This window comes from Manis javanica, chromosome 14 (genome assembly GCF_040802235.1).
Source record: "Manis javanica isolate MJ-LG chromosome 14, MJ_LKY, whole genome shotgun sequence".
NCBI lineage: Eukaryota > Metazoa > Chordata > Mammalia > Pholidota > Manidae > Manis > Manis javanica.
The window spans coordinates 85,393,139-85,406,756 of record NC_133169.1 but is presented as its reverse complement, the minus strand read 5'-3'; the positions used below and the strand labels follow the sequence as shown (position 1 = coordinate 85,406,756).

The window sequence follows — 13,618 nt, the reverse complement described above, 5'->3', positions numbered from 1 at the left end:
TACATGGATTATCTCATTCAGTTCTCACCACAACTGAATATCAGGGATTGTTGTTACAATTCTCATTTTATCAACGAATGACTTACAGGATATAGAATAAATGATATTCCTCAGATCTTGGGAATCCTAGTAATGGTGGAGTTATTGTTTGAGCTTGGGTAGTATGGCTCCAAGCCCACATTCCTGAGTCTCTACTCTACTGCCGCCCAATAAAGAACTCATTATTAACACCATTCCACCTATGGAATGAGGAATAGAAAGGTAAAAGGATGCTTCACGTCAGCTAGGAAATGAAACACCTTTAAGTTGGGCTGAGATTGATAGTTCTGGAGGAGCAAGTGGAGTTCAGGGGTTCACATGGGCTTAGGGGGTCAGCTTCATTAAAGATGGTAATTATGGCTCTCATTTTTAAACACTTAACAAATAAGATAGTTATGCAATAATTTTCCTCCTGAAGAAAGGAACAGGTTGAGTTTTGAGTGAATGGAAGAATGAGTGTGAGGTGCTTCCTGGTTATTAGATGAGCAAGAAACAGTCAGCTGAACACTGGAAACCGATACGGTGATTTTGACTCTTGTAGTGTTTTATTCAAAGTTGTGTATACATTAAAAATTTACCCACAATGGATAATGGTTAAAGACTCCAAGCATAAGGAACCCTGATGTTGAAATACTAGTTAATGAGGAAATTACAAATGGCAAGTCTGCAAATTTGCCTTAAGGCACTCTTCAACATATCTCTGAATTTTATTCATCTAATAAAAAATCATACCTTGCATATCAAGAAATCTCTGGGGTTTCAGAAAACAATGTTACAATGAGAAAATACAACCAAGGCCCGGGGGGGAGAGGAAAATGGGAAGTGACTGCTAATGGGCATGGGATTTCTTTTTGGAGTGATGGAAAGGTTCTGAAATTAGCCACGATGGTTGCGTGAGTACATGAATATATTAAAAACCACTGAATTGAATGCATTGAAAGGGTGAATTTTATGGTATATAATTATCTCGATAAAAAAGTAAATGAAAAAGTTATTTTAAAAAGTCATTTGAATTTTGATTCTAATCAATAATGTATGTTTACCTTTATTCATAAGTACTTTTTCCACCAAATTGTTCAATAAAATTGACATTAGGATTCACACTTCACATTAGGAGTCACACTTCAGAATGAAAAAAATCCTAGCATTATTTCAAGGAATCTATTCTGCACAATCTTAACTATTAAAGAAAAAAAATCACTGTGCACAAAGATGCTCAATTGTATTATAATTAAAAGCAAAAAGAAGTCAGTAATTATATAAATATGTGACAATGAAAAAATTGAAAATTAAAGATGCTATTTCTGCTCAATTGAGTATTATATAGCTTTAAAAATTACAGTTATGAAAATTATGATTACAAGATACAAGTCCAACACAAGGGACTAGTTATGTATATGCAACCTTTAAGGATCTGCTGTAGAAGAATATTCATTAACATGGGGAAATGCTCATAGGGAATTAGCAGGTGTCAAATGTGGGCAATAAGACAGTATGAAGCTATGTACATAAATGGATGAAAAAATACAGAAGCCAGTGATTTTGTTAGGCACTAAGGAGCCGCGGCTGCACGTCAGGCAGGCCCTTCCATTTCAGCCTCCAAGCCTGTTGAGTGGAACAGGCCACTTATGGCCCTTTAGTCCTCGAGGAGGGGCTCACAGCCCACCTGGTAGGGCTTGGCTAGTCCCACAAGTGCTGCCCCAGCCTCCCATCCCAATGAGGCCATGGAGGCTGAGGCGGGGTGGGGGGGCCTGCCTAACAATTTCCTGGGATGATAATATTCTATTTATTTATTCGTTCATTTAATACACAGAATCTTTATCACAGTTTTAAGTTCACAGCAACATTGAACAGACATTTCCCATGTACTCCCCCACACATGCATAGCCTCCCCATTATCAACATTCCCCACCAGAGTGGTACTTTCGTTACAACTGTGAACCTACATTGATACATCATTAGCACCCAAAGTCTCTAACTCACATTAGGAGTCACGCTTGGTGTTGAACATGGGTTTGGACAAATGTATAACGACATGAGTATACCATTATAGTATCATACAGTGTCGTAACACTGTCCTAAAAACCCTCTGTGCCCTGCCCTTTCATCCCTTTTCATCCCATCTTCCCCCGTTAAGACCAGGCAACCACCCATCTTTTTAGTCTCCACAATTTTGGCCTTTTCAGAATGTCACATGGTTGGGATCATACTATGTAGCCTTTTCAAATTGGCTTCTTTCACTTAGTTAAAAAGTACTGAAGTTCCCTTCATGTTTTTCCTTGACTTGATAGCTCATTTCTTTTTAGTGCTGAATAACACTCAGTTGCCTGGATGTACCAGTTTATCCATTCACCTAGGGAAGGACATTCCGATTGTTTCCAAGTTTTGGCAATTATGAATAAAGCTGCTATAAACATCTGTGTGCAGGTTTTTGAGTGGATATGTTTTCAACTTAAATATTAAGGAACAAGATTGATGGATCATATGGTAAATGTATGTTTAGTTTTGTAAGAAACTGCCAAACTCTCATCCAAAATGACTGTACATTTTGTGCTCCCACCAACAATGAATGAGAGTTCTTCTTGCCCCATATCCTCACCAGCATTTGGTGTTGTAAAGTGTTCTGGATTTTGTCCATTCTAATAAATGTGTAGTAGTATATTTATTTTCTTTTATGGTTACTGTGTTTTTTAAGTTTTCTGCATTGACCACACATTACTTTTGTAATAGAAAAAATGTGTTATAAAATAAAAACTACAAAGTCATTGTAGCAGGGAGTGGGGAGAGGTAGAGTGGAGGAATAAATATTATGTAACATTATTTTGAGGAAAATATCATACAAAGTAATGATACCAGAACAACTACAGTTTTTAAAATGGTAAAAAAAATTGTGTGACAATTATATCCAATTTAGCTTTTCATTCACTGGGACAAAAGACTGGCTACACCCAAAATGTGTTTGTAGAGAAGTACTTGCAAAAAGCATCTTGAAATAATGTCTATTTTCTTGTTAATTAAAAACAAAACATAAAAATTATAAAGTCACATACAATTATAAAAATTAAGTTTGATATTTAAAGGGCAAAATGTAAGAATTCTAAACAGTAAGTCATAAAAGCAGTATTTGACTACCTTTAACACATAAACAGTTAAATTTCATCCTACTGAACAGTACATACTCAGTTTATATTCAGTGTTTACAGGTATGACATAATGTAATTTTTGTATTTGCTAAGAAATCCTTTTTTTCTTAAATCATAAATTTTAAATAAATACAATGTGCATCACTTGTGAAACAAGAAAAAAGAATTTTGCCTTTGTATACTGTATGTTACAACACAATAAAGTTGCCTTTTAATACAATCTTTAATATACTGTATTGATACAAAACAATATGCTACCTAAAATCGCTTCTCTGTAACACCCAAGGAATGACAAAATGGTTCATAAAATTCCCAAGGAAGTTGGTAAAATCATATAGTACGAAAAGGTCAAAACCAAAAAGAGTTGACAACGTTCATGTATTGTTTAAGAACGCTGGATTCAGAGCCGGGTTATAAAATAGGCTGACTTTCTTCCCGAAAAGGTGATAGAACCTCTCTGAGCTTCCGTTTTCTTATCTGTGTTAATTGGGATGATTGGAATATCATAGAGAGGTTTTAAGGGTTAAACCAGATCATACTTGTAAATGTACAGAATCTGTCACAGGGTAAGCCCTCAATAAATGTAGGCTATCTTTCCACCTCTGGGGTGGATAAAGAGGAAGGATTCTCTCCCTGCGGCCATATATCTTCCTACTTTAAAAACCCAGAGGATACCTGGCACCTGCCAGACAAGACACATCACTTTGTCATCCAGCGGCAGAGAATCTGCCCACAAACTACAATCTTTTTTCCAATCACATCACCCCCAAGGTGCTCTCCGTTCCGCACCTTTCTTGTCTCTACTCCTACTCGCAGCTTCCCAGTCCACTTTTCCCAGTCACTCATCCCGCCCCACCCAGCCCAGCGCCAAAGGTTTTCCCCCACCTTCGGTCCATTTCTGGTTCTAACTTCCCGCCCTAGTGGCTGTTGGCCAATCGGGGATGCACCTGTCTCTTCTTTCCCGGCCTCTTGGTGACGTTACGAGAAATAAAATATATGATTGGCTTCTTTGGAGCCAAAGATCACCAATAATAGGTAGACTTTTTTGGTGCAGACGGACAGCTAGTATTATGGCTGGTGATTGGCTGGAGTGGCCGAGACGGGAAAATGGCTTCGAACCCCTCCATCGTCCCAGTGGCCGTCGATGCTGCGGTGGTGCCGGCCCTGTCAGTCAGCAGCGATTTCTCAAATTTGCGGGAAATTAAAAAGCAGCTGCTACTTATCGCGGGCCTCGCCCGGGAGAGGGGCCTGCTGCATAGCAGCAAATGGTGAGATGTCGGGATCGGAAGGGACCGGGCTTGGACCCTTGGCCTTGGGGCTTGCGGAGATGATCCGTTTGTGTGGGTGTTGCAGGTCCGCGGAACTGGCCTTCTCCCTGCCGGCGTTGCCGCTCGCCGAGCTGCAGCCGCCTCCGCCTCTTACAGAGGTAAGAACTTCTTTCCGAAGAGGGCTCCCCATCAGCCGAGAGGTAGGGCGCCCCGTCCCTGGAGGGGAGCGACCTGCCCAGCAAGAATGTGGAGGGAATCCAAGCATTGAAAGAGCTGGGTATTTTTTTTAAGTCAATATCAAGTTTATGTGTACATGGCTGAGCTAAAACTTGAATGTTTAGTTGCAGCATTTTGAAACACTTTTGAAACACTAACCCCAGGGAATACCTTGCAGTTCTTCTTAGGAAAGTGAAATTATTTGTGAAAACAAATATACAGGAAATAATCTTGATGGTATGTAAGAAGCAATTTCAAATGAAGAATAACAGTGGGGAAAATGTCACAAGATTTTCATTTCTAAAAGAACAGATTTATCCACAGGTTGAACGGGTAATGAAGAATTCTGTTAATGATGTTAATCCAGCCCATTTTCTATCCCTATTGGCATTCTCGGAAACAGAAGCACCCTGCTGGTTCCCCCAATAACACATGTCACAGAAAGTGTGGAAGAATGTGTGAGACTTTTAAGTCAAGTGCCGAGAAGAGGAAAAATGTGTTCCAGATTTTTGCAGATGCTCTCAGATCAAATTATGCTGTTAAAAAGTTGTACAGTATGTTCAATGGAGCATCATAGAAAGATGAAAAGACAATTCAGTGGCTCTGTAATCTGGAGAAGAAGAGAATCTTGGAGCTGTGCTTATGTAGGGTGTAATTCGTTAGTTCAGAACTGTCGTGGTGGAAGTAATGACAAGGAAGTTAAAGCGCTGGACTTTTTAAATAAAGAGCTGGGTATTTTAAGTGATTTTATCTGTGCTTTTTTGTTGAGCTTTGTGAAGATTTGGTGGTGCTCTTAATTAAACTGGGGAGAATTAGTGAACAATCCTTGCTTAAGATTTCAGCCTTTGAGGTTTTGTAGCCCAACTTGGTGTTCCTAACGATGAGAGGAATCAACGTTTTTACAACACTGTGAAACTGGCTTTGGATTCAGACAGCTCTGGGCTCAAATGTTAGCCACAGTAGTGATTTTTGGTGACTTCCTGAGCCACAGTTTCCACATCTATAAAATGTGGATAGTAATAATATCTACTTCAGAGGGATATTGAAAGAATTAAGCAAGAGTATATTTTATGTATGATCTACAGTAGGTATTTTTACATAGTCTGTGTGGTCTGAATGAGTTTCATCATAATCCATTTTCTTTTTCCTGAAGATGCCATTTCTTGATCCCTCTCCCGCCCTGTAAAAAAAAAAAACAAAAAACGCACAAAAACCGAGTCTTTCTTACTCCAAAAGGTATAATGCAGGTGGTGGGGGGAGGGGAGGAGAAAGAAGCAAATGCTGACTGGGTTTGAAAAGGACCACCACAAACCTAAGCTAATGGCCACATTTAGGATATGTTGATCCACAGAAGAGAATACTGAATATGTTTTGGTTCCAGTTTTGTGCTGGTAGTATTTGGGGCAAGAAGAATGAGAATGAAATTATCTAAGTTTTGATAAACTCATTCCTAGCATATGAGGGGATTGTGTATTTTTAACTTCAATGTGTATCATGTCATTTATTTTCATAGAATTATGGCTGTGTTCTGTGCTTTTTACAGTAGTAACATGTTAAAACTTCCTTGAAGTACAAAACGTGTAAGTCATTGCACAGAATATTGCGTTTATGTGTTAAAGGCCTGGAAAAGAAAGGGAATATCAGATATTAATGCCAGACACTTTTCATGACTTTTTCTCTTTTTTCCTCCTATCATATCTGTATTACCACTCCATTTTACAGATGAAGAAGTGAATATTCAGAGAAGCTAAGTAACTTCCCTCCTAATGTCATGAAACCAGGAAATCTAGGAGTCAGAATTTGAATCCGGTCCCTAATGCGGAAGCCCATGCAACTTCTCACTACCTTTGCAAACCAATACAAGTTTTTGAGTGCATTAGCTTTTAAAAGTTTTATTTTTTCCCCCAACTTTTTATTTTGAAAAAAATGTGCTATGACCTTTCTTCATAATAAATATATAAAAATAATTCACATGTATATGCATGCATATATATTAGGCTTTTTGGAGGAGGAAAATAATTATTTCCTCTTACACCTTGAAACTAATGAATATGCTTCTTGGATGTGAATTGTTTTTTGTTGTATTCCCAACCATTTTATGTAAACTTGTCTCTTTTCTAGGAGGATGCCCAGGATATGGATGCTTACACCCTGGCCAAGGCCTATTTTGATGTTAAAGAGTATGATCGGGCTGCACATTTCCTGCACGGCTGCAATAGCAAGAAAGCCTATTTCCTGTACATGTATTCTAGATATCTGGTGAGGGCCCTTTTGAGATGTCATTCTACTTTCAGTGACGCTTCCGTATTTAGAACCACATGGAAAAGTTTACTCTTTTATGTAGCTTAATAGTAGGCTAGTTGGTGTATGTACTTTATAAATACTGAACAATAGTAAAGAAGATATAAATAAAGTCAGAAAATGATGGTATGGAAGAAAATATTAAATATTGATAATATTCATTATTGAAAAAGGTGTGGGGCAGTAGACCCTCTATTTTAGGATTAAATGTTCATATAGCTTAGAAGCTAATTTTGTCATATTATGTCAACTTGAAATACTATGACCAAACAATTCTACTTTAAGGAACTTGTTCAGTAGAAATACTTCAGTATGTGCACAGGGATATATTTACAGGGCTGTTCACTGAAGTATATTTTTATAAGCCAGAAAATGTCAACACCTAAATCTAAATATCCACTAGTCAGGAAACTCATTGTTAATTCTTTCCTGAAGGATTTATTATACTGCTACAAAATGATGATTTTTCCACTCCAGCACTCTCTCCACATTTACTACTCACCACTTCACAATCTACTCCAAGCAAGAACCTTTCCTCCCCTTCTCCATTTATGTATCTACTACTTAATATCATTATGGACTCAAGGATTCCCATATTTTTAATTATTTATAATTTATTACTGTACTTAATTATTTTGTTGCTCAAATCATTCCTGATGGCTAGCGGGAGCCCTGAACAGTTGTTTAAAATTAGTGACGTGCTTTGGTTGAATTTGGGCCCTTTAGGCAGTTTCAGAATGAGTTTTGGAAAAAAGACCTGTCATCTTGTTGATTTTTCTCTTACAGTCCGGAGAAAAGAAGAAGGATGATGAGACAGTTGATAGCCTAGGTATGGCTTCCTGTTGCCTTCTGCAGTGAAGCACACTCAGGTGCCTCCAGGAGCCGGGTAGCTGATGTAAATGCGCGAAGTGGACCGAGGAGCGCCGTTGCAAACGGAGCACAGCTGGCCAGTTGTCGCCAAGCTTTGGCCGAGGGCTGCCTCGCGGGAATGTGGGCCTGACACTGTCAGGGCTTGCTTCCCTGGGCGCTGCGCTGTTCCCTGTACTCTGAAGCTGGAAATTCAGATTTTTAGTTGACGCTTCTGATTTTTAAACATTGATAACTAATTCCAACTTTATAAAACTTGTGTGGCTCTAACAAAATATGACCACAGAGCAGGTATCAATTATGGTCTTTGGAATAAAGTGAGCAGATTGTATTATTGGCCATTTGTGAGTGTTTGCTGGAAGCTCCAGGTATACTTTCATTGATGCGAAAGGGAATATCTAGATCTAGGAAAGGAAGACCAGCAGTCTTCTCTTAGATTAGAGAGTTTGTTTCTTTCCCAGGCCCCCTGGAGAAAGGACAAGTGAAAAATGAGGCCCTTAGAGAATTAAGAGTGGAGCTCAGCAAAAAACACCAGGCTCGGGAACTTGATGGATTTGGCCTTTATCTGTAAGTGTTAGAGTAATTTGAAACTTTCTATAACATATGCTCTTAAGTAGAAGGAAGGTGTTATAAAAATGTTAATTTCTTCTGTGATTGTTTCCTTTCCTAGCTATGGTGTGGTGCTTCGGAAACTGGACCTGGTGAAAGAGGCCATCGATGTGTTTGTGGAGGCTACTCATGTTTTGCCTTTGCATTGGGGAGCCTGGCTAGAACTCTGTAACTTGATTACAGACAAGGAGATGGTAAATTGAGATAAGCTATGTGAGGAACCCTCTGCTCCAACCCTTATATAATGCTCTAATAATCGGGTGGGAGGAGAGAGGTTTGCTAGACCTTTGATTGTAGCTAGCTTTCTGCTCTTTTTGTCTTTCACTGTTGGGAATTCTTCATTTGAAAGGCTAAGCTCTAGTTCTTACCTGGTAGCTGCTGTTTTGGATTTACATCCAGTTGTATTAGAATATCTTTTTATATTCATGTTTTCACATTCAAGTTTTACTATACCTTGTTTTATAGATTAAATGCTATTATATTTCTCTCCTAATTTCAAAGATGCATAGGAAATGTTTCTGATATATTAAAAACATTTTTAAGGTCTCTTCTGAACTGTCGTAGGTCCCTGTAAAGATTTAGGTAATTGTTAATTAATGAAACAGTTCCTGTTAATTAATGAAACAGATCTAGTTGATGCGTGAACAGGAACAATGCAGCAGTTAGGGGCGCCAACTCACTGTGCAGTCAAAAACCTGCTCACCAAAAATTTAACTACCAGTAGCCTATTATTGACTGGAAACCTTACTGATACCATAAACTGTCAGTTAACACATATTTTGTATGTTATATGTATTATGACTGTATTCTTACAATAAAGTAAGCTAGAGAAAAAATGTTTTTTCAAATTGTCACAAGTCTCCAGGAAATTTTCCAGTACATTTATTGAAAAAATTCCATGTGTAAGTGGACCCGCACAGTTCAGACCCCTATTGTTTAAGGGTCAACTGTATATGAAATTGCTTTATAAACTAATAGTGATCATTACTAGAGGACATTGTCTATAGCGTTTATTTTGCTGTTCTTCTCTAGTTAAGGGAAGCAATATACATTTCCTTTTGTTGGCCCTGAAGAGCCAAAGGCTGGTTGATTTCCCCAGTAAAGATACGTGTTACTAAATCTATGTCTGAAATCTTATATTGGTTTTCTTGTATTCACCTATGTTTAACTGCCTATTAGACTTTCATTGAAAGTTTGTTTTATCACTGAACTCAGAACATGCAAAACCAAATATCTCATCTTGCCTGATAAATTTTCTTTCTTCCTCTCAACTTAATAGACTCTCAGTAACATCACTGTTTCTCAAGACACCTAATCTTGATGCCTCAGTTGTATTTGTCTCTTCCGTTTGTCTCATCACCCTTTAGGGAGTCACCAAACATTGCCATGGTTTCCTTCTTATGTGCATCTCTCTCTCTCTTGGTTTCCTATGCCATCTTGGTTATCATCTCAAACTTGGGTGACTTATAAGTAATAGATACTTTCTACTTAGCTTTCCCATTTTTATATACCCATTTCCAGGCCATCCTGCATACTATTTCTAAACTTAGTCTTTTTTTTTTTTTAATTTTTATTTAGGTATCATTGATATACACTCTTATGAAGGTGTCACGTGAGAAACTTGTGGTTACTACATTCACCCATATTATGTCCCCACCCCACCCGCCTGCAGTCACTGTCCATCAAGGTACTAAGGTGCCACAAAGTCACTACTTGTCTTCTCTGTGCTGCACTGTTTTCCCCATGACCCACCCACACCATGAGTGCCAATCATAATGCCCCTAAATCCCCTTCTCCCTTCCTTCCCTCCCCACCCATCCTTACCCCGCTCCCCTTTGGTAACTGCTAGTCCCTTCTTGGAGTCTGTGAGTCTCCTGCTGTTTTGTTTCTTCAGTTTTGCTTAATTGTTTTATTCTACAAATGAGGAAAAGCATATGGTGCTTGTCTTTCTCTGCCTGGCTTATTTCACTGAGCATAATGCCCTCTTGCTCCATCCACGTTGCAAATGGTAGGATTTGTTTTCTTATGGCTGACTAATATTCCATTATATATATGTAGCACATCTTCTTTATCCATTCATCTACTGATGGACACTTAGGTTGCTTCCATATCTTGGCTATTGTAAATAGTGCTGTGATAAAGATAGGGGTGCATATGTCTTTTTGAATCTGGAAAGTTGTTTTGTTTTGGTAAATTCTTAGGAGTGGGATTCCCGGGTCAAATGGTATTTCTAGTTTTAGTTTTTTGAGGAACCTCCATGTTGCTTTCCACAATGGTTGAACTAATTTACATTCCCAACAACAGTTTAAGAGGACTCCCCTTTTTCTGCATCCTCGCCAGCATTTATTCTTCCTAATCTTTTGGATGTTGTCCATCCTGACTCGTGTGAGGTGATACCTCCTTGTAGTTTTACTTTGCATTTCCCTGATGATTAGCGATGTAGAGCATCTTTTCATGTGCCTGTTGGCCATCTGAATTTCTTCTTTGGAGAACTGTCTGTTCATATCCTCCACCCATTTTTTAATCAGGTTATTTGCTTTTTGGGTGTTGAGGTATGTGAGTTCTTCATATATTTTGGATGTTAACCCTTTGTCGGGTATGTCATTTATGAATATATTCTCCCATAGTATAGGATGCCTTTTTTTCTACTGATGGTGTCCTTTGCTGTACAGAAGCTTTTCAGTTTGATGTAGTCCCGTTTGTTCATTTTTGCTTTTGTTTCCCTTGCCCAAGGAGATGTACTTGCTAATGTTTATATTCAAGAGATTTTTGCCTGTGTTTTCTTCTAAAACTTTTATGGTTTCATGACTTACATTCAGGTCTTTGATCCATTTTGAGTTTACTTTTGTGTATGTAGTTAGACAATAAACCATTTTCATTCTCTTACATGTAGCTGTCCAGTTTTGCCAACACCAGTTGTTGAAGAGGCTGTCGTTTCCTCATTGTATGTCCATGGCTCCTTTATCATATATTAAGTGACCATATATGCTTGGTTAATATCTGGGCTCTCTGTTCTGTTGCATTGATCTATGGATCTATTCCTGTGCCAGTACCAAATTGTCTTGATTACTGTGGCTTTGTAGAAGAGCCTGTAGTTAGGGAGCATAGTCCCCCCAGCTTTGTTCTTCCTTCTCAGGATTGCTGTGGCTATTTGGAATATTTTATGGTTCCGTTTGAATTTTAGAACTATTTGTTCTAGTTCATTGAGGAATGCTGTTGGTATTTTGATAGGGATTGCATTAAATCTGTAAATTGCTTTAGGCAGGATTGGCCATTTTGACAATACTAATTCTTCCTATCCATGAGCATGGAATGTATTTCCATTTATTGGTGTCTTCTTTAATTTCTCTCATGAGTGTCTTGTAGTTTTCAGGGTATAGGTCTTTCACTTGCTTTGTTAGGTTTATTCCTAGGTATTTTATTCTTTTTGATGCAGTTGTGAATGGAATTGTTTTCCTGATTTCTCTTTCTGCTAGTTCATCATTAGTATATAGGAATGCCACAGATTTCTGTGTATTCATTTTGTATCCTGCAACTTTGCTGAATTCACTTACTAGTTCTAGTAGTTTTGGGGTGGATTCTTTAGGGTTTTTTATGTACAATATCATGTTATCTGCAAATAGGGACAGTTTAACTTCTTCCTTACCAATCTGGATGCCTTTTATTTCTTTGTATTGTCTGGTTGCCGTGGCTCCAGTACCATGTTGAATGAAAGTGGGGAGAGTGGGTATCCTTGTCTTGTTCCTGATCTTAAAGGAAAAACTTTCAGCTTTTTGCTGTTAAGTATGATGTTGGCTGTGGGTTTGTCATATATGGCCTTTCTTAGGTTGATATACTTGCCCTCTATACCCATTTTGTTGAGAGTTTTTATCATGAATGGATGTTGAATTTTATCTAATGCTTTTTCAGCATCTATGGAGATGATCATGTGGTTTTTGTCCCTTTTGTTGATGTGGATGATGATGATGGATTTTGAATATTGCACAATTATTGCATCCCTGGAATAAATCTTACTTGATCATGATGGATGATCTCTTTGATGTATTTTTGAATTCTGTTTGCTAATATTTTGTTGAGTATTTTTGTATCTATGTTCATCAGGGATATTGGTCTGTAATTTTCTTTTTTGTGGTGTCTTTGCCTAGTTTTGGTATTAGAGTGATGCTGGCCTCATGGAATGAGTTTGGAAGTACTCCCTCTTCTTCTACTTTCTGGAAAACTTTCAGGAGGACGGGTATTAGGTCTTTACTAAATATTTGGTAAAATTCAGCGGTGAAGCCATCTGGTCCAGGAATTTTGTTCTTAGGTGGTTTTTTGATTACCAGTTCAATTTCCTTGCTGGTAATTGGTCTGTTCAGATTTTCTGTTTCTTCCTGGGTCAGCCTTGGAAGATTGTATTTTCTAGAAAGTTGTCCATTTCTTCTAGGTTATCCAGTTACCATATAATTTTTCATAGTATTCTCTAATAATTCTTTGTATTTCTGTGGTGTCTGTAGTAGGTTTTTCCTTTCTCATTTCTGATTCTGTTTATGTGTGTAGACTGTCTTTTTTTCTTGATAAGTCGGGCTGGTGTTTACCTATTTTCTCAAAGAACCAGCTTCTGCTTTCATTGAATCTTTCTATTATTTTATTCTTCTTGATTTTATTAATTTCTGTTCTGATCTTTATTATGTCCCTCCTTCTACTGACTTTGGGCCTCATTTGTTCTTCTTTTTCTAATTTCATTAATTGTGAGGTTAGACTGTTCATATGGGATTGCTCTTCTTTCCTGAAGTAAGCCTGTATTGCAGTATACTTCCCTCTTAGCATGGTCTTTGCTGCGTCCCACAGATATTGTGGTGTTCAGTTACTGTTTTCACTTGTCTCCATATATTGCTCAATCTCTTTTTATTTGGTCATTGATCTATTGATTATTTAGGAGCATGTTGTTAAACCTCCATGTGTTTGTGGGCTTTTTTGTTTTCTTTGTGTAATTTATTTCTAGTTTCCTACCTTTGTAGTCTGAGAAGCTGGTTGGTACTATTTCAATCTTTCTGAATTTACCGAGGCTCTTTTTGTGGCCTTGTATATGATCTGTTCTTGAAAATATTCCATGTGCACTTGAGAAGAATGAGTAGCCTGCTTCTTGGGTGGAGTGTTCAGTAGATGTCTGTTAGGTACATTTATTCTAATGTG

General features: G+C 38.0%; 1 protein-coding gene across 1 annotated transcript in view; it reads left to right on the top strand.

Moving 5' to 3' along the window:
- Positions 1 to 4,240: 4,240 nt before the first annotated feature.
- Positions 4,241 to 13,618, top strand: part of CDC23 (cell division cycle 23) — a 23,266-nt gene continuing 13,888 nt past the window's right edge. Inside the window, exons 1-6 of the mRNA XM_017681328.3 lie at positions 4,241 to 4,450; positions 4,536 to 4,608; positions 6,788 to 6,925; positions 7,754 to 7,796; positions 8,296 to 8,401; positions 8,505 to 8,637. Coding sequence (XP_017536817.1) covers positions 4,290 to 4,450; positions 4,536 to 4,608; positions 6,788 to 6,925; positions 7,754 to 7,796; positions 8,296 to 8,401; positions 8,505 to 8,637 — 654 coding nt within the window. The 5' untranslated portion in view covers positions 4,241 to 4,289. The remainder of the gene's footprint in view (positions 4,451 to 4,535; positions 4,609 to 6,787; positions 6,926 to 7,753; positions 7,797 to 8,295; positions 8,402 to 8,504; positions 8,638 to 13,618) is intronic.